The sequence below is a fragment of the Bos indicus genome, chromosome 5 (genome assembly GCF_029378745.1).
Source record: "Bos indicus isolate NIAB-ARS_2022 breed Sahiwal x Tharparkar chromosome 5, NIAB-ARS_B.indTharparkar_mat_pri_1.0, whole genome shotgun sequence".
Taxonomy (NCBI): Eukaryota; Metazoa; Chordata; class Mammalia; order Artiodactyla; family Bovidae; genus Bos; species Bos indicus.
In genome coordinates, this window is record NC_091764.1 from 14,978,174 (window position 1) to 14,999,645 (window position 21,472).

The 21,472-nt window shown below is 35.2% G+C and overlaps 1 protein-coding gene across 7 annotated transcripts in view; it reads left to right on the plus strand.

Moving 5' to 3' along the window:
- LRRIQ1 (leucine rich repeats and IQ motif containing 1) overlaps positions 1-21,472 on the plus strand; it is a 224,631-nt gene that overhangs the window by 191,503 nt on the left and 11,656 nt on the right. For 6 of the 7 annotated variants that reach the window (XM_070788886.1, XM_070788891.1, XM_019960315.2 and 3 more), the window contains 3 exons: positions 2,236-2,368; positions 5,073-5,133; positions 12,460-12,580. In XM_070788886.1, coding sequence (XP_070644987.1) covers positions 2,236-2,368; positions 5,073-5,133; positions 12,460-12,580 — 315 coding nt within the window. Of the gene's footprint in view, positions 1-2,235; positions 2,369-5,072; positions 5,134-12,459; positions 12,581-15,874; positions 18,119-21,472 lie in introns of those variants that run through there. The other variant, XM_070788890.1, reaches the window with a different exon arrangement.

Sequence of the window (21,472 nt, forward strand, 5' to 3'; positions counted from 1 at the left end):
TTGGCTTAAATTCAGGAAGACCAGGTGGTGCTAGTGGTAAAGAATCTGCCAACAGATACATGGGTTTGATCCCTGGGTCGGTAAGATCCCCTGGAGAAGGAAATGGCAATCCACTCCAGTATGCTCGCCTGGGTTAGACCATGGACAAAGGAGCCTGGCTGTAGTCCATAAGGTCACAAAGAGTCAGACACGACTGAAGGAACTTAGCATGCACGCAGGAAACAAGGGATATGACCATTTTAGAAATGTAAGATGTCATGAGAAGTTAACAGGAAGTTAAGTAATGTAATTTAGAGAAATAAACATCTTGACTTGTAGCTTTTATGAGAACTGGACCTAGTATCTCTTTGGACTGAAAATTAGTCATTTCACTAGTACCACAGCAAATTTTAAGGGAAAAAAAAGACATGATGAATGTATCATCTTAACATAATCAAAACAATAGATGCTGAGTGTGTATACATGTGTGAATGTGTCTCTGCCCATGCACCTAGCATTCAAAATAAGCTTCACAGCATGTCTCATTTGTCCTCCAAACAACCTGCAAATAAAAGATTACTTTCTATGTTTGAAGATCTACAGTGAAAGAATTGTTCATCTGCTAAGACGTGCCTGACTCTTTGCAACCCCGTGGACTGCTGCACACCAGGCTTCCCTGTCCATGGCTATCTCTCAAAGTTTAGTCAGACTCATGTTCACTGAGTCAGTGTACCATCCAACCATCTCATCCTCTCTCATCCCCTTGCCCTCCTGCCCTCAATCTCTCCCAGAATCAGGAGTCTTTTCCAATGAGTCGGCTCTTCGTATCAGATGGCCAAAGTATTGGAGCTTCACCGTCAGTCCTTCCAATGAATATTCAGGGTTGATTTCCTTTAGGATTGATTCATTTGATCTCCTTGCTGTCAAGGAACTCTCAAGAGTCTTCTCCAGCACCACAATTTGAAAGCATCAATTTTTTGGTGCTCAGCCTTCTTTATGGTCCAGTGTTCACATCCATACATGACTACTGGAAAAAACATAGTTTTAAATACAGACCTTTGTCAGCAAAGTGATGTCTCTGCTTTTTAATATGCTGTCTAGCTTTGTCATAGCTTTCCTTTCAAGGAGTCAGCATCCTTTAATTTTATGGCTGCAGTCACCATCTGCAGTGCTTTTGGAGCCCAAGAAAATAAAATCTGTCACTGTTTCCACTTTTTCCCCATCTATTTGCCATGAAGTGATGGGACTGGATGCCATGATCTTAGTTTTCTGAATGTTGAGTTTTAAGCTAGGTGAAGCCAGTTGAAAGAATAGTTCAAATTAAAAACTGATGTTTTAAATAAAAATTGTAGATTTCTTGTGAGTTTAATTACCATGAGTTAGTTTCAGTAGGTACCCCCTCTCTGGTGTACTGTCAGTGAACCCTACAAAGCTAAAATGTCCCTAAACATGGTGATGGCACCAAAAAAGAAGCCATCTAAAAAATCAAGTCCATGGAGAAGTGTTCTAGAACAACAGGTCTTCATTGTAACTCAAGTGTGTGGCATTCATGTGGCAGCAATGTCTGCAGATTTTTTTTTTGAATAATATAAATGCATATACTATATTTAGGTGTAGCTATAAGGGTTGGATTTTTCTTTTTCTTTTTTTAAACTATTTTATTTTCCTTTATATTTGTTACCTTGTATTCTCACCTGGCGTAATTTCTCCTTTTGCATAGTTTCCATACTCATCTTCTTTGTTACCCTTTCCCCTCTCGATCTTTGAAATCATTGCTATGGCATTAGCACAGGTTTCCTAAATCTAATATAAATGATTTTCCTAACTTACATATTGTACTAGCTTATATAAACCAAGTTTTGTTTTATACAAAATTACAAATCTATTTTGAGTATCCTCAATATAAATTATAAATTCTTCATATGGATAAGATTGTATGAGAACAATTAGATTTTAAATTCTGTCTACCAAAAATAATTATTTCTATTTTCTAACTAAAACACTAAAAAACAAGCCCTATAGGATGTTGGTTTCATTAAAATAACTCTGCTTTTCAAAATAAGTGGGTTTGAAACTCAAACAGGAAAAGTACTTAGTCTATAAGTGACTGACAGTATTTTTCTTACAGATGATTTAGCTCCCCTGACCTGTCTTGTTTTTCTCTTCCTTGTGATAAAATTGTTAGCCTAGACTAAGCTGCTTGGCCAAAATTTGATTTCTTTAAAAAACAAATAATATTTTCATATTTTTCCCTAGATAAGGAAGAAGAATTTATGTATAAGGATACCACTGCAAATGAAAAATTAGAAAGGAGTAAAGAATATACGTACCAATGGCTTCATACACAGGTTGGGGTTCTTGAAACGACTGGTTCCAGAAATATGAAATGGTGAGGTCTTCTCCCTTAAATCAGATTTTTGTATTGCAAACATATATTGAAAAGTGAAACCTATGTTAATTATGCTAAAACAAACATGACTTTATATAGCCGAAGGCCAATATACGACATTACCAGACTATAAATGGTCTCTTATATAGAATAGATTTGATCACTATGTTTTTTCACTGTAAAATATTCAAGAGCTTAGTTTCTGCAATGCTTAAAAATCAGCACAATTGATTGATGGTGATGATGAACCACACAAATGGTTCTACTTTATAAAGTAAAATGCATGGTATCTATTAACTGTTTATAAATATCATCTGTATTGGTGATTGCAGTATTTTATTTTTTGTTATTTTTATTATCATTTATGTTTAGCAGTTAAAATTAAACTCAACCCCAATCCTGCCACTTTACCAGTCATGTAACTGATTCTCAGTGATGTCTCAATATTTTAGTTTCCTCCTCTTTATAGTGAGATATCTCTCTTTCTCACAAGATAGAGGTGAGTTCTCAAATTGAGGTTATCAAATGTTGATGTCCCTTAGCAGCAAAGAAAGGTGCCTTGAACCTAATAAGTAATCAATTAATTTTTGTTATATTAATGTATGTATTAGTTTTCTAGGGCTACCGTAACAAAATACTAGATTGCACGGCTTAAAGTGCAGAGATCTATTTTCTCACAGTGTTGGAAGCTGAAAGTCCAAGATCAAGGAGTCAGCAAGTTTGGTTTCTTTGGAGGTCAGTCTCCTTGGCTTGCAGATGCTCCGTCTCACTGGCTCCTCGCATGACCATCCTTCCACCTGCGTTACCTGTGTTCTAATCTCCTCTTTGAACAAGGACACCGTTATATTGGATTAGGGCCCACCTCTTTGAACTCGTTTTACTTTGTCTCTTTCAAGGCCTTGTCTTCATATAGTAATTTTCTGAGGTATTAAAGATTAGGATTTGAATGTATAAATTTTGAGAAAACAAGATTTGAACATATAAATTTTGAGGGAACAAGATTCAGTCTAAACAATACATAACATAAAACATTTATGTACATAACTACTAAACCAAAATTTTAAAGAAATAAAAGTCTGGAGATAATATTTTTGAATATTTTTTGTTTAATTACAGTACAGTTGATTTACAATGTCATGTTAGCTTCAGGAGTAGAACACATATATATTCTTTTTCACATTCTTTTCACTTATGTGCTCAATCGCTTCAGTCATGTCTGGCTCTTTTGTAACCCCATGGACCATAGCCTGCCAGGCTCCTCTGTCCATGGGATTCTCCAGGCAAGAATACTGGCGTGGTTTGCCATGCCCTCACCCAGGGCACCTTCCCAACCCAGAGATCAAACCCAGGTCTCTTGAGTCTCCTGCATTGAAGGCAGATTCTTTACCTACTGAACCACCTGGGAAACCCTTTTCCTTTATAGGTTATTACAGAATACTGAGTATTTAGTTTCTCATATTATACAGTTGTATAAAGTTTTACAACTTTCACTGTAGCTATGTATATCCACAAAACAATTTTTAAAAGTGCTACTTAAGCATTTTCAAATATATAAGCCAATATGAATCTAAATATAGATGACACTTTGGAAACATTTCCAGGGGTTGTGGGTATTAATTATTTAAATGAGTAACAAAGAAAACAGTTATGAGGTCTAACACTTAATATAGCAGAATGTTATAATGTATAAAAATTAAACCTTTTTCTATAATATATACAAGTGAAAAAACCTTCATATGTAGTCAATTCTATCCATATAATATCTTTAATAATATGGAAAAAAGTGAAATTAAAACACTTCAAAACCTGGGTTGTTATATCCTATTTCATTGTGAGCAAAGAAAGTAGGAATAAAACAATCAACATTTGAGGCTTTTTTTATTTTGCTGAGTGTTCCTATTGATGCAAGTACAGTTTATTTATGCTGGTATTAATTGATTTAGCATAATTCATAACAAGATATTTTCAGGACTATAACCAAATGTAGCATAACTCATAGCTTACCATCTATATTAACCAGATGAAAGAGATCTTCTTTAGAGATTTAAAAGCATCTGTACAGATAATGTGAAAAATACAAACAAAACATTTCAGGATGTATTTTTAAGATACTTAAACATTTAACAACATCAGTTACTCCTTAATTAGTTCTATTTAAACATATAATGCAACAGACAATTATTGGTGGATTTTGTCCTTTGAAAATATAATATATAAAGGAATATTTAAGTATTAATATTTTAAGAAAAATTTTTTTCTAAAACAGAAGTTCTTGAAAAGCCAAATATGAATGCTCTAGCCTTAAACAGAAGTTAATTGTGAGCATTAGTATAATGCACTAAACATACCAGACCTATTTTAAATAAGAAGCTTTGCCTTTCTTATAAGTAAGATATATAAGTAGATGTGGTACAATATTTACCCGTTCTATAATTTATTAGCTAAGGTTATTGGTACTTGCAGATTATTTTTATCTGTGTATGCATTATGTTTGGCAAATTTAAAATTTATGTCAAATTGAATTTTAAAGTAATTATGAAAAGACATAAATTTGTATATATATTTGTATTCACCTAATTTAAGAAAACAATTATTTCCATTTTGTATATTATTGATTTTTCTCAAACTTTTCATTGGGCATGTTTTTCATAGTCTTCCTCTACATTGATATAATAATATGATTTCTCTTTTTGTCATTATGCAGCAAGCACTTCTTGCCTGAGTTAGATCCAGACGTACGTAATGGTGGAAGAGTTCAGCTTGTGGTAAGAAATGTGTTTAAAGTTCAGAAAAAGTGTGTGGACAATAGTACTCAACAGATGGCACTTTAAGATGTGTCAATAAGTAGTATAAATTATGAAAATACCACAACTGTATCTTTGGGGGATAATCTTAAAATATTAAATATTAAAATAGTACCATGTTTTCTTGGCTTATAATATGACTTTAAAATATGATGTCATCTTAAAATACTTAGTTTATCTGGTAGATTTTAAAATAACAAGATGCTACTATATTTTAAAAGATACTCTGGGCAAGAAATTATAAAACAATATTATTGTCTAGACTAGTTTAAAAGGAGGATACTTGAGGGAACCAGCAAAGCACCCTCATGACTCAAAAAATCAAACCAGGTAAAAATTAAAAAGTAGTTGTGTGTACAACCTTCGTAAGTAATAAAGTGTAAATGGTTGGAGTGTTAGGAGCAACCAAGTTCTAACATGGCGACTAGAGTGTATACTCTAGACAATATAACTCATGTGCATTTCAAAAGTCATCTGAAATATATGCTATCAGAAGGAAGCCTATGTTAACAGAAGAGTGGCCAATATGGAGTCTGGAGAAACAGAGTCCCCAAACAAGAAATGTTAGTGTTTCCAGAAATTTCCAGAAAAGAGGGTACCCTGACCAATGACAGAAGTGTGTGACCTCCTTGGCATGTGAAAATGAAGGGCATCAAATAATCCTAACTTTATGTCACCTTCCATTTATATCAACCAATGAATATTCCTTGCTCAAACTCTACATTCACCAAGAAAACTGATTATAAGTTAACTTACCATGTAGAATTTTGTATAAAAAAATAATGTATTCTCTAATGGGAAATAATATTATCATATCCAGAGCAGTTATATTCGTTATTGTTATGGATTACTCATTCAAGGAGTTTTCCTGAAAGAGGAGAAAAATTAGGACAATGTTAAAATTAATGTGCTTATGGAAATATTTATAGAAGAATGCACATATTTGAAATAATCACTAAATAAATATTTTCTTGCATTTTAATAGAGATCCCTCTGGCAGAGTCACATGAAGATTACCCTAGGAAAAGTGGTACCTCAGGCTATTAACACCCTACATATTATTGACTAACACTCTCACACAGATTTTTGAGTAGCCACTTTGGAGCAAAAATCAGAAATATAAAGTGCCAAGAAATGCCACAATAAAGGAAGGGATATTACATTTGATTATTATACTTCTAAAATGAATGAAAACAGATTGGGTAGATTACTAATCACAATGGTTCTATGAGATTAACCCTTTGATATTAATCTCCTTCCTCCATATCCCATTATATCACACTACCCACGAATGTATGACAAATACATAGCAATGATAAATACTTTTTAAAAAATATATTGAAGAACAGCTGAATACCAAACAAGGTAAGTGGTAGTAGTAGAACAGACTTTTTTTTTTTTTTTTTTTTTTGAGTCAAGGCAGGGGAATGGATCAAGGATTTACACTAAAAGGACACTGGGCTAATTGAAGGCCAAGTTGGGTGGAAATCTTGCAGAGTGTTGGGGAATTAAAACACCCTACTTGTAGGAAACTTGTGCAGATAATTGTACAACTGGGACCAGGCCATAACTAAGGAAAATCTTGAAATGTTAAAAAGCCGCAACAGCTGCTACCATAAGATCCTCAAAGACATAAAAATACCACCCATAATAAAAGGGCAGAAAATAATCGAACAAAACATGATCAAATTTTAATTAGAGGGAGATGGATATGCAAATAAGGCCATTATAAATTCTGAAAATAAAAAAATAATATCTTTGAAATGAACCCTGGATTAGACAGCATGAAAAATTTATGAAAGTTTATCTACAAAGGAAGGATAGATTGACAGTTGACATCATATCAGAACAAGGCATACCAAAAGACAGTGGAGTTATTTCTTAGTATAGGGATAAATATAAATATCATCTAGAATATTTTGTCACTGAGCTTCAAAAGTGAGGACAGAATTAGACATAATCCAACATTCAAATGCTAGGTTTTGAGGAAGCTAATAAATAATATCTCTGTCTTCCAAACAAGATTAAAGTTATTGTATGACAAACAAGAATGAGAAAAATGCAAACAAGATATTATTTTACTTACTTCCAAATATATATCAGAAGTCATGTCATAGATCTAGACAATTGCATTGCTTATGAAACTTATCCTCCCAAAATGCTAGCATTTTCCTGCAGAAGACACTCATAGTTTAATTTCTCCAGAAAATATACTCAGATTCTGATATTTGAATGTAGGATGTTTACTGGGGAAGGCTCTCAGGAACAACTCCTTTGAGGGAAGAAAAAAAACAGGATTATGCCAGTCCAGGTTCGATGCACGATACTGGATGCTTGGGGCTAGTGCACTGGGACGACCCAGAGGGATGGTATGGGGAGGGAGGAGGGAGGAGGGTTCAGGATGGGGAACACATGTATACCTGTGGCGGATTCACTTTGATATTTGGCAAAACTAATACAATTATGTAAAGTTTAAAAATAAAATAAAATAAAAAAAAAAAAAAAACAGAAGGAGAAGGTGTACTGAGGTAGAGTTAAATCACAAATGTTAACATTAACATGTGCAAGGCCCTTACAATTATAACCTATCAAACATTGCTTATAAAAAACCAAAGACATATACCATATGCATGAATTGTTGTTTTTTAGTCAATAAGTTGTGTCCAGCTCTTTGTGATCCCATGGACTGTAGTCCACCAGGCTTCTCTGTCCATGGAATTCTGCAGGCAAGATACTGGAGCAGGTTGCCACTTCCTACTCCAGGGCATCTTCCCAACCCAGAGATTGAACCCGCATAGCCTGTGTTGACGGGCAGATTCTTTACCACTGAGCCACAGAGAAGTCCCTATGAAGAAGGGTACAGCCATTGTAAAAAAAAATAAAATAGTGTCAATTTCTCATAAAGTTAAATATATACTTATTTGACTCAGCAGTTTTGCTCCTGAGCACTTTTTCTAGAGAGATGAACTTATGTTCAATCAAAAACTTATACATAAATGTTCATAGTAGTTTTATTTGTGATAGCTGAAAATATTGGAAATGATCCAAATCTCACTCACTGGGTAAATGGTAAACAAATGGTGATACATACGTACAACAGATACACAAAAAGGAACAAAAAGCGACAAACAAGAATAAACTCATGGTATACACAAAGACGTTCATGGATCTCAAGAGCATTTTGCTAAGTGAAAGAAGACAATTTCAAAATGTTCTTTACTGTATGATTTCATTTACATAACATTCTCAAAACTACATAATTATAGTGATGGGGAATATATTAGTAGTTGCTGGTTATTAGATTAGGGGGAAGGTATTACTTTAAAGGGAAAACAAAGAGCTTGTTTGGAGAAATGGAATAATTGTCTATTCTGATTGTGGTGGTAGTTATGCGAATTTATACATGTGATAAAATGTCATAGAAGCATAAACAAACCAAAAAAAAAAAATAGTGCGTGTGAAAACTGGTGAATAAGGTCTATGGTTTAGTAATAGTATGGCACCAATGTCAATTTCCTGTTTTTATTAATTGAACTTGAATTATCAAGATATCATTTGGACAAGCTGTGTGGAGGATATAAAAGTAACTCTTAGTACCAATTTTTGCAGCTTCTACGGGAGTTGTAAATCAAAAAGAAAATTTTTGAAAATGATTGAACTTCATATTTAAGTTCTGTGCATTTTATTACATGTAAATTATAGTTCTATAAAACATTTACAGTGCCTTCCATGCCCACATATGTTACATAACAAGGCCTCTGTCTTATTATATAAGAGAAGGGGTTTGCACAATGATGACAATGTATTATGAATGGAGGGGTATGCATACCTCAGCTTTCTGCAATCAAAGAGAAAAATATTTTTAAAACACTGGTATTATGTCTAGAAATAGTACAAACAATGATGTGGTATGTTCATAGCATCTACAGTAATTAGCAATAATTTGCATATTATTCAAACAGTTAAATGAACTAGATCTGTATTTCACAGGTGTAATGTACAGTGAAAGAAGCAAAATGCAAAAATAAGTTAGGTTAATTTTGAAATAATATTCTAAAAACTTTTGAATATGTTTATTCAAAACATATGTAGAAAAACTGAAAAGCTTACAAGTGAATTTCACTTTATAATATTTTATTTCTCTTTTTTAAAAATATCTGCATAATAAGTAAATAGGTATTTATTTTGTGTGCTGTTTGTCTTCTAAAAATACAAACTTTTAAAATAAATATTTAATAAAATCTTGTTTGTGAAAAATCAGAAGAAAGAACTGACTGTTCTTTATTAAATGGAAGAGATTCTCTATTTTAAATTAAGTAGCTCGGTTTGGAGGTGAAACAGGATCCACTTGCTTAGAAGTCATGTTCCAGAATTCATACCACTCATTTCATTGTGAAAATATGGGAAAAAAGAATATTACAGACTTTGTAGATGAGGCTACAGACATGATCTAATCAGAAGACAAAGACCAACGAGAGTTTTGCAAAATCACTATTTAAATATTTGCTATTGTATTGCACATAAGAAAATTCTGATCTGATACAAACTGTTTATCATGTTATAACTGTGAAGAATGTTTAATATTACAATGTTTTGGGATTAAACATACAGTTTTGTAGAACAAGTATTAAAAGCAAGGTCAATTTTATTCTATTTTGCATGTATAGTATATCCATTTTGCATGACATAGAAGAAAAGATATATTTTCTTTATGATTTCTCTACTCCTTAACAGTAAGAGGAAGGATGATGTTCAATTTGAAACCAGTGTTTTCACAGGTAGAATTTGAATATAAATACATATGTGGCTGAGTTAAATATGCTGCTAGACATGTAACTAGCCTCTATGAAATTTCTAGGTTTGCATTTAAGCTGCGAGGTGGCACCATTGTGAAAGTGTGTGTTATTGTTAAATTTCACTTCTAAATTTGATTCTGTTATAATCTGGCTTAGTTAATAACCGATACTGTTTGCTGTTTTGGAATAAACAATCTTTTGGATGTTAATGGCTTAGATGATAACAAGATTTTTGGAAGACATGTTCACAAATACTTTCTTGACATGTAGGTATCATCTTGTCTGGAGGAGGGTGAGATTTCTGCTTTTTAAATAGGTGCAGTGAAATTATGTCATTAAATTGAAGCAAATAAAACCTGATTTTAAAATCCTGAGGCTTATAGTTAATGCCTCTTTAGTCAGCAGGAGGGTCTCTTATGTGGTTAGCATGTCTTTCCTTATTTTGTAACTGATGTCACCAAAATCTTGGTATTGCTTTGATCAGTCAGTTAGTTCAGTTCAGTCGCTCAGTCGTGTCCGACTCTTTGTGACCCCATGAATCACAGCACGCCAGGCCACTCTGTCCATCACCAACTCCCGGAGTTCACTCAAACTCACATCCATCGAGTCGGTGATGCCATCCAGCCATCTCATCCTCTGTTGTCCCCTTCTCCTCCTGCCCCCAATCCCTCCTAGCATCAGAGTCTTTTCCAATGAGTCAACTCTTTGCATGAAGTGGCCAAAGTACTGGAGTTTCAGCTTTAGCATCATTCCTTCCAAAGAACACCCAGGACTGATCTTTAGAATGGACTGGTTGAATCTCCTTGCAGTCCAAGGGACTCTCAAGAGTCTTCTCCAACACCACAGTTCAAAAGCATCAATTCTTCAACGCTCAGCTTTCTTCACAGTCCAACCCTCACATCCATACATGACCACAGGAAAAACCATAGCCTTGACTAGACGGACCTTTGTTGGCAAAGTAATGTCTCTGCTTTTGAATATGCTATCTAGGTTGGTCATAACTTTCCTTCCAAGGAGTAAGCATCTTTTAATTTAATGGCTGCAATCACCATCTGCAGTGATTTTGGAGCCCCCCAAAATAAAGTCTGACACTGTTTCCACTGTTTCTCCATCTATTTCCCATGAAGTGATGGGACCAGATGCCATGATCTTAGTTTTCTGAATGTTGAGCTTTAAGCCAGCTTTTTCACTCCCCCTTATTCCTGATTGGTTTTTGTGATGTCTCAGTATTGATGGAGCTATAGTAATGGGACCATTAAATACATAAGCTTGTGCACTAATGAAATAAAATCCAGAAAGAATGTATAACATTTTTCATCCTAAACATCACAAGTGTAAGTTGTGAGCCAGTCATCATTTCACTTGAAATAGTTCTCTACGGAGGTTTTTTTGATGAAACAATGGTATCACTTACCCAAGTACATTTTAAAAAGTGACTAATGCCCTAGAAGGGCTTCTCCTCTGAGTTCACCAATACCAAACTTGCTGATTTAACAATGAGAGAAGGTGGGAGGGGGTATGCAGACATCTGAATTTGAAGGAAGATGATCTTTGGGTTCTGGTTTCATGAGTTTTTGTAGCACGTCATATAGGGATAGCTATGTAACCACAGTGATGTTTTATGGTTTTATTTTACTCTAAATTTTTCTCACATCAAATATTAAGGACAATGCTTTCTCACAGGATTTCAAGCATCCTGTGGTTTGGATGAAGTTCCAGCTACTTTGAGGCTGCTTTACTTTCTATCATGGCATTTTTCTCCCATTGAGGGGCCAAATCCCAATAAATCCTTACTTAATGATATTAGACATTATGTAAAACAATATTTATAGCCAAGAGGTGATTCTTTCAACTCTTCAGTTCAATCCAAAATAGTAATGAAAGCTCAGAGAGTAATTTTAGATGAAATAAATTATCTAATACATATGTCCTTAAAATATCTTGAAATTTCTATATGTCTACCCTTATTCCCAAATTAGACTTAACATATAGTATTTTACATTAATAATGACTGTAGTGAGAAAGTAGAGATCTTTCATGGCTTTGTAGTATAAAAATATGGGATGAAAGGCATTTCAGGGAATTTTATAAGTGGTAAAACATGAATATTGCAGAAAATAATCCAATGTGACATTTATAACATTCAATTAAGAATTAAATAATATCCTTGGTAAATAAGTGATGTTAAGCTATTTAAAGTTTCATCAGTTGCCTTTAAGATTGATTTTCATCAAAATTACTGTACTGAAATGTTTTCTTTTGTTGTACAGACTCAAATAGCAAACCTCAATTTTAAAATCGGCTCTTATTTGCAAAAAATGCTTTGACATAGTGCATTTGTTCTGCCTGGGCAGCAATAAAGGATTGTGGTATCATTTTGAAGAAGGTTGTTTGACAGAGCCTGTTTGTTTATTTGGGGTAATGTGATCTGCATTCAGAAAATGCCATATTTTGTTTCATGATTGTATACATTCTCTCCCATTGCTCCCAGGCAAGACTTGTAAGCAGAGAAGACACGGATTTAGACCTTTTTTCCATGACCAGTGGAAGTGCTTTGTCTGTGAAGACAGAAAAAAAAACTCTGGCACACAGACACTCAGCGGGATCTTCAAGTAAGTTGTGGTTTCCTTCAGAATTAATTTCAAAATCACAAATGAATTGATGGAAACTAATGCCAGCAAGCATTCTTTTACAGATAAGGGTTAGGATGCCAGCAACCAGAACTGCCCAAAACTATCCATTTGAATTTTTTCCTTCTTTGAATGTCTTCTTTTGATACAAACGGAATTAAATTATTTCTAAAATTAACAGCATCAGTTTTTATTTTAATTCTATTCTGTGACTCAGTGATTTACTCCTCTACCCCTCCATGGATCATATTGAATTCTTTGATCATTTAGTTCTAAAAGAGTTTGTTTAGGTTAACTGTAAAATGTTGGATTTATATATCAAAGTAATGTGTTTTGGCCTTTTGTCATTATTTAATATATATTGTAAGTAAAGTTTGTTTTGAAGGAATTTTTTTTTTTTAAATAGCAGACTTCTAAACATTATAGTGTCAAAATCATGCTCTTAAAAACTATTTCCACTGAATAGATGACAGTTTGTATTTACTAGTGATGACTTTTTATATTTGAAAACTTGTCACACGTTTATTAATTTGGTACTATAACTATAACTATAACTATATATATATATATATATATATATATCATGGTTTCAACAAGAATTACAAAGCAATTCTTAACTCTGAAAAGAATGTAAACATTTAAAAACTATCTGTATCTCAAGGTATTTGAGAGTAAGAAAGCCTAACTTTTTCAAACTCTTCATTTAACTTACACTGTAAAGATATCAAAACATTTTCTAGAGTGTTATGGTATATTAATACAAAAGATGGTTTATTTAATATAATATTTTGTTAATATTGCCAACATATAGTAAACCTCAGAAATCCACATATTAATTTACACTTCATTTTAAGTAATAGTTACTCTATAAAAAGATTTATTACTCATTGATTGTATGATTATATACACACAAAGTCAATATTTATTTGAATATGAACAATTCAACAATCCAGATAGTGCTCTTCAGATAAATGAAAACGTCGAAATGATTCTCTGACTTTTCCTCCAGATGCTTGGCATTATTAGATTCCAGTCATTTAAATCCATTTATATGTAAATTTATTTTAATGAATTTTAATTTCATTTTAAAATAATTTTAATATATCTAACGTACAAATATTTCCCAGAATCTGGTCATGAAAGGTTGCTCTGGTCAATATGGTTAAGAAATATTTTAGGTTAATTCACCTATGTAAAATTATTCTTTTAATACAAATTTTCTACAGCAACAAAGTGTGGTACTATCAGAAGTTATATATATATATTTTATATATATTATATATATGTATAAAACATTTCAGAAAGAATCAACCTATGCCACACATCATAGTGAATAATGCCATACCCATTTTAAGCATTGCATATTACAAACTCATATGATGTTGTTTTGAAGTAGTGTGGGTAAAAATAAACAAACCTAATAAAATTTTTACACAAATTGCCTTTTCACTTTACAGAATATCAAAGCTTCTGTTTGAAATGTACTATCTGAATGTTAAAACATAAATAACTCAGTCAGTCAGCAACTATCCTGAAATGCACAAGCTTCATCTTTCACTTACATAAAACTGAGTTATAGATTTTAGAGTATATAAGATCTTTATAGAGAGTTCATTTCTTAACACTTTCTCTAAGAAACTGTAATAAGGCCATTCACACTGTAGTTTCCATTAGTTGTCAATAAATGACATTATTGCAAACACTACTAATGACTAACTGTCCATTAGGTGACAATTTAAGACAAGCCACTTTAGGAAATATTTTTTCTTAAAGAACAGAATGAATATGAATAAATACTATTTGCCAAATTCTTTGTCAAACTATTGTCATACTAGTTTACTGTAACATACATGTAATATAATGGTGAAGGATATGAGCTCTGACACCACTTTGCCTAGATTTGTATCATAACTTAATTTTCTCATCCTTAAAATAGGAAAGATACATACCTTGCAGAATTGTTTTAGGATCAAATATAGTGCATTCACTTCCAGTAGTCATGTATGGATGTGAGAGTTGGACTATAAAGAAAGCTGAGTGCCAAAGAATTGATGCTTTTGAAATTTGGTGTTAGAGAAGACTCTTGAGAGTCCCTTGGATTGCAAGGAGATCTAACCAGTCCATTCTAAAGGAGATCAGTCCTGGGTGTTCTTTGGAAGGCATGATGCTAAAGCTGAAACTCCAGTACTTTGGCCACCTCATGCGAAGAGTTGACTCATTGGAAAAGACTCTGATGCTCGGAGAGATTGGGGGCAGGAGGAGAAGAGGACTACAAAGGATGAGATGGCTGGATGGCATCACCAACTCGATGGACGTGAGTTTGAGTGAACTCCGGGAGTTGGTGATGGACAGGGAGGCCTGTCGAAAAGAGTTGGACACGACTGAGCAACTGAACTGAACTGAACTGATAGCACATTCAGAATGGTATCTGTCTCAAAATAAGTGCTTAGTAAATGTTCTTTGTAGTTGATGTAAAAAAGAAAAATCAGTTGAGGTAAGATATTGAAGTCTGTAGTATCTGGTCACATGGCTAACTAGCTCAGCTTAAAAGAAATGTCCTCTTAATAGTTCTTTAACTGAAAAAAAAAATGACATAGCTTATTATATAGAGAAATCTTTTAACTGTCAGAGTCTTTGTGTCCTAGGCCCCCATGGCCCTGGGCCAACCACTTAAAGTCTCAGTATTTTGAAAGCTCTTTTCCTCCAGCTTTCTCTCAAAATCTTGTCACCTTATTAAAGCTAAAATATTTCTTTCAGTTTCGCAAGCCAAATCTAGAGAGTAGTTTATGGGTTACAGCTATAAAACTTTTTCAGCCTTTGAACTTTTCTAGTTATTTCTCTTTCAATGTTACTATATTATTTGGAACACATATTCTTTAAAAATAGATACATTCAGGTTTAAAATCCCTACTCAACTATCACGGATAAGTTATGTGACCTTGGGTAAATTATTTAATCTCTAAGAATGAGTTTACTCTCTGTAAAATGGAAGTATAGTGTCTATCTCATGGAATTTTAGTGAGGAATAAATCAGTAAAAATATACGTAAAGTATGGTGATGCATTGCCTAGTAGTAAGTAAAAAAAGTATTGTTCTTGTTGTTTATATTGTTCGTTATTGTATGTGTTGTTACTGTTGTATTATTTTTAAACAATTTCAAAGTAGAGTTGTCTTCTTTTTCTGTGTATCAAATAATAGCAGGACCATGCCATCCATATAAAGTAACAATGTATTTTCTTAGAGAATTTCCTAAGGTTTCTGTTTTTATCCTTTTAGGTCTTACTAAGAAGGCAATGGCACCCCACTCCTGTACTCTTGCCTGGAAAATCCCATGGACGGAGGAGCCTGGTGTGCTGCAGTCCATGGGGTCACAAAGAGTTGGACACAACTGAGCGGCTTCACTTTCACTTTTCACTTTCATGCATTGGAGAAGGAAATGGCAACCCACTCCAGTGTTCTTGCCTGGGGAATCCCAGGGACGGGGGAGCCTGGTGGGCTGCCGTCTGTGGGGTCGCACAGAGTCGGACACGACTGAAATGACTTAGCAGCAGCAGCAGCAGCCCTCTTACACAAGGCCAAGGAAATCTACTACCAAATTTTCTAATCTATATTATGATTTGAAAATAGATGAAGTAGGTCACATTCATATTTTAAAATGTGCCATTGTGAAATGACTAGGCAAAAAAATTCCTGATTTAAACAATATTTATTTTAAAATATTTGATATCCTTAAGTGATTTTGGTTTTCTCAATTCATTTCCCTCTTAATACTTAAAGGATGCATTACAATAACAATAACTCTATTGCTCTAGCAATTTAGAGTTTAGCCAATTTCTTTTAATTGTCTTTTCTGACTTATATGCTTATTTTTCTTTGATAGATAATATAAATGAGACTTAAAGTATTTATTTGAACGTTCGCACAAAAAAACTTAGCAAAGGAAAGCAACAACTTGAATCCATCTTTTCTCATTCCAAACTCAGTGCTATACTGTCTTCTGTTCCTTGGGCTAAAACATGTAGCTTAGTAAGAATATAGTTCCTCTTATCCATTCATTCTTTCTGGAGACATTTATTGATGAAATATTGCTCACTATACACCTAGTTTTGGTTTCCAGTTGCCTTCTTCATATTATCTCTGTATTTTCCCAGACATAGTCCATTTTCAAAGTTAGCCAGAGACTGAAAATCCAGAATTCCTCTGTAATAGTGTATGAGTTCAGTTCAGTCGCTCAGTCGCGTCCAACTGTTTGCGACCCCATGAACCGCAGCACGCCAGACCTCCCTGTCCACCAACTCCCAGGGTCCACCCAAACCCATGTCCATTGTGTCAGTGATGCCATCCAACCATCTCATCCTCTGTCGTCCCCTTCTCCTCCTGCCCTCAATCTTACCCAGCATCAGGGTCTTTTCCAATGAGTCAGCTCTTCACATCAGGTGGCCAAGTATTGGAGTTTCAGCTTCAACATCAGTCCTTCCAATGAACACTCAGGACTGATCTCCTTTAGGATGAACTGGTTGGATCTCCTTGTAGTCCAAGGGACTTTCAAGAGTCTTCTCCAACACCACAGTTCAAAAGCATCAATTCTTTGGCGCTCAGCTTTCTTTATAGACCAACTCTCACATCCATACATGACCACTGGAAAAAACATAGCTTTGACTAGACGAACCTTTGTTGGCAAAGTAATGTCTCTGCTTTTTAATATGCTGTCTAGGTTGGTCTTAACTTTCCTTCCAAGGAGTAAGCGTCTTTTATTTAATTTCATAGTTACAGTCACCATCTGCAGTGATTTTGAAGCCCAGAGAAATAAAGTCTCTCACTGTTTCCACTGTTTCCCCATCCATTTGCCATGAAGTGATGGGACCAGATGCCATGATCTCAGTTTTCTGAATGTTGAGCTTTAAGCCAACGTTTTCACTCTCCTTTTTCACTTTCATCTAGAGGCTCTTTAGTTCTTCTTCACTTTCTGCCATAACAGTGTATGAAAGTGAAAAGTGAAAGTGAAGTCGCTCAGTTGTGTCCGACTCTTTGCGACCCCGTGGACTGTAGCCTACCAGGCTCCTCTGTCCATGAGATTCTCCAGGCAAGAATACTGGAGTGGGTTGCCAGTTTCCTTCTCCAGGGGATCTTCCGCATTGGAGGCAGACAAACGCTTTAACCTCTGAGCCACCAGGGAAGCCAACCCCAAATTGGCTTCTTCTCTGAACATGTCCTAACTGTCATGAAATGTAAGCCCTTATAATATGGTACTGAATTTACTGAATGTGGAAAAAACTATTTTTCAAAAGTAAAGTTGCTAATGCTGTTGAAATGAAGAAGGCTTCTTGGAGGCAGTATACTTGATCTATACCTAGACTGACAATTGGGATTTAAGTAAGGGGGGAAAAGTGGAAATAAACCCATCTAAACAAGGGCAAAAGGTAAAATATGAATATATATTTGTAAAACACTGAGAAACCTGTCTGGACCAGAGGTTCCACATACTGAAGCGATGTAAAATAAAGTTGCATTAAAAATGAAGCCTAGTTTCAAAATAACTTTGAAAATATAATGGAGTAGTTGGGCTTTTCTACGCAGCTGCTGCTGCTGCTAAGTTGCTTCAGTCATGTCTGACTCTGTCTGACCCCATAGACGGCAGCCCACCAGGCTCCCCCATCCCTGGGATTCCCCAGGCAAGAACACTGGAGTGGGTTGCCATTTCATTCTCCAATGCATAAAAGTGAAAAGTGAAAGTGAAGTCACTCAATCGTGTCCGACTCTTAGCGACCCCATGGACTGAAGCCTACCAGGCTCCTCCATCCATGGGATTTTCCAGGCAAGAGTACTGGAGTGGGATGCCATTGCCTTCTCCTTTCTACTTCAAATGAGAAACTAACAAATATTTCTGAAAATACCTTATTGTTTTAGAAAGCCTAAAGTCAGTTGAAGAAAGACATTCTGAGTCAATCCTAACATTTTACAATGCCTCCAGTATATTGACAAAATAATTTTAAAGCTCTAATCAAAACAGATTAATCTGACTATCAAAAGTACTAAGTGAAATACATGGTTTACTAGATGCCAGTTCAGTTCAGTTCAGTCGCTCAGTTGTGTCCAACTCTTTGCGACCCCATGAATCGCAACACGCCAGGCCTCCCTGACCATCACCAGTTACCGGAGTTCACTCAGACTCACGTCCATCGAGTCGGTGATGCCATCCAGCCATCTCATCCTCTGTTGTCCCCTTCTCCTCCTGCCCCCAATCCCTCCCAGCATCAGAGTCTTTTCCAATGAGTCAGCTCTTTGCATGAGGTGGCCAAAGTACTGGAGTTTCAGCTTTAGCATCATTCCTTCCAAAGAACACCCAGGGCTGATCTTTAGAATGGACTGGTTGGATCTCCTTGCAGTCCAAGGGACTCTCAAGAGTCTTCTCCAACACCACAGTTCAAAAGCATCAATTCTTCAGTGCTCTGCTTTCTTCACAGTCCAACTCTCACATCCATACATGACCACTGGAGAAACCATAGCCTTGACTAGACAGACCTTTGTTGGCAAAGTAATGTCTCTGCTTTTAAATATGCTATCTAGGTTGGTCATAACTTTAAATGAAAAAAAGTCAACCTGAAAAGACTACATACTATATGATTTCAACTATGTAACATTCTTAAAAAGGTAAAATTATGGAAATGGTAAAAACATCAAAGGTAGTAGGGGGTTGGATGGAAGATGAATAGGTTGAGCATAGAGGATTTTTAGGGCAGTGGAAATAATCTCTATGATACCATATGCATACTGCCATTCATTATACATTTTTCCAGACCTATAGAATGTACAAAACTGAAACCTGAGAGTGAGCTATAATGTAAGCTATGTACTTTGGGTGGTTATATTTTGACAATTTAATTTCATAATTTGTAACAGGTACCTTACTGGTGGGGTTGTTGATAATGAAGGAGACTATGAGACTTCACTTTCATTTTTCACTTTCATGCATTGGAGAAGGAAATGGCAACCCACTCCAGTGTTCTTGCCTGGAGAATCCCAGGGATGAGGGAGGCTGATGGGCTTCGGTCTATGGGGTCGCAAAGAGTCAGATATGACTGAAGCTACTTAGCAGCAGCAGCAGCAGCATGCATATGTGGGACAGAAGATATATAGGAAATCTGTGTGCCCTCCTCTGTGAATGGAAAATACTCTTTAAAAAATTGTCTTAATAAAAAGTGAATGGGAAAAAAGAAAAGGAAAACAAATGAGAAGCTCAGAAGGCTGTTCCTCACCACCTATTGCCTGAGATTTACTTCAAAACAGGTAGGATTTAGCTTTTAATTTTATAAATAAATTGCCCAGGGCTAAGGAGGCTAAACGTTGTAGAGCTAAGACTCAAATCTGGGTCTTGTGATTCCTAGTGTAAGGATATCAATTGCTTCCCATCCAGCTTCTCGGCATCATAAATGTTTTGCTTCTATCTATCTCAATGTACAGATGGAACATAAAAGACAATATCATAAATTATAATGTATTTTTTGAAAAATACAAAGATGAAGTGCATATGATTAGCACATAGAAAACACTTCAGAGAACAAATGAACTTATCAACCATTGTTGCTTTTCTCCTCTTATCATATATTCATAGAACCTTTAAATGGATATTGTCTTCTCCAGAACAAGGGAAACCGTTTCCATTAACATTTTATGGCCTTCTCTGTAAGTTGTTTGTATGAGATTTAATCTAGTTGTTGCTGTTCTTTAGTTGCTCAGTCATGTCCAGCTCTTTGAACCCTATGGACTATAGCACACCAGGCTTCCCTGTCCTTTACTATCTCCCAGAGTTTGTTCAAACTCATGTACATTGAGTTGATGATGTTATCCAACCACCTCATCCTCTGTCATCCCCTTCTCCTCCTGCTTTCAATCTTTCTCAGCACCAAGGTCTTTTCCAATGAGTCGGCACTTCACATCAGGTGGCCAGAGGATTGGAGCTTCAGCTTCAGCATCAGTCCTTCCACTGAATATTCAAGGTTGATTTTCTTTAGTATTGACTGATTTGATCTACTTGCTGTCCAAGGGACTCTCTCAAGAGTTTTCTCCAGAACCACAGTTTGAAAGCATCAATTCTTCGGTGCTCAGCCTTCTTTATGGTCCAACTTCCACATCTCTGCATGACTACTGGAAAAAACCATAGCTTTGACTATAAAGACCTTTGTCAACAAAGTGATGTCACTGCTTTTTAAAATACTTTCTAAATTTGTCATAGGTTTCCTTCCAAGAAGCAAGTGTCTTTTAATTTCATGACTGCAGTCACCATCTGCAGTGATTTTTGGAGCTCAGGACAATAAAATCTGTCACTGCTTCCATCGTTTTTCCATCTATTTGCCAGGAATTGATAAGACCAGATACCATGATCTTAGCTTTTGAATGTTGAGTTTCAAGGCCAGCTTTTCACACTCTTTCACCCTCATCAAGAGGCTTTTTAGTTCCTTTTTACTTTCACCTTTTAGAGTGGTATCATCTACATATCTATGGCTGTTAATATTTCTCTCAGCAATCTTGACTCCAGCTTGGGATTCATCCAGTTCAGCATTTTGTGTGATGGATTCTATGTATAAGTTAAATTAGCAGGGTGACAATATACAGCCTTGACATACTTCTTTCCCAGTTTGGAACCAGTCCATTGTTGAATGTCCAGTTCTAACTGTTACTTAGAAATCACTGAAGATGATGACTGTGGCCAACATATTAAAAGATGCTGATTCCTTGGAAGAAAAGCTATGACCAACCTAGACAGCATATTCAAAAGCAGACACATTACTTTGCCAACAGAAGTCCATCTAATCAAAGCTATGCTTTTTCCAGTAGTCATGTATGGATGTGAGAGTTGGACTATAAAGAAAGCTG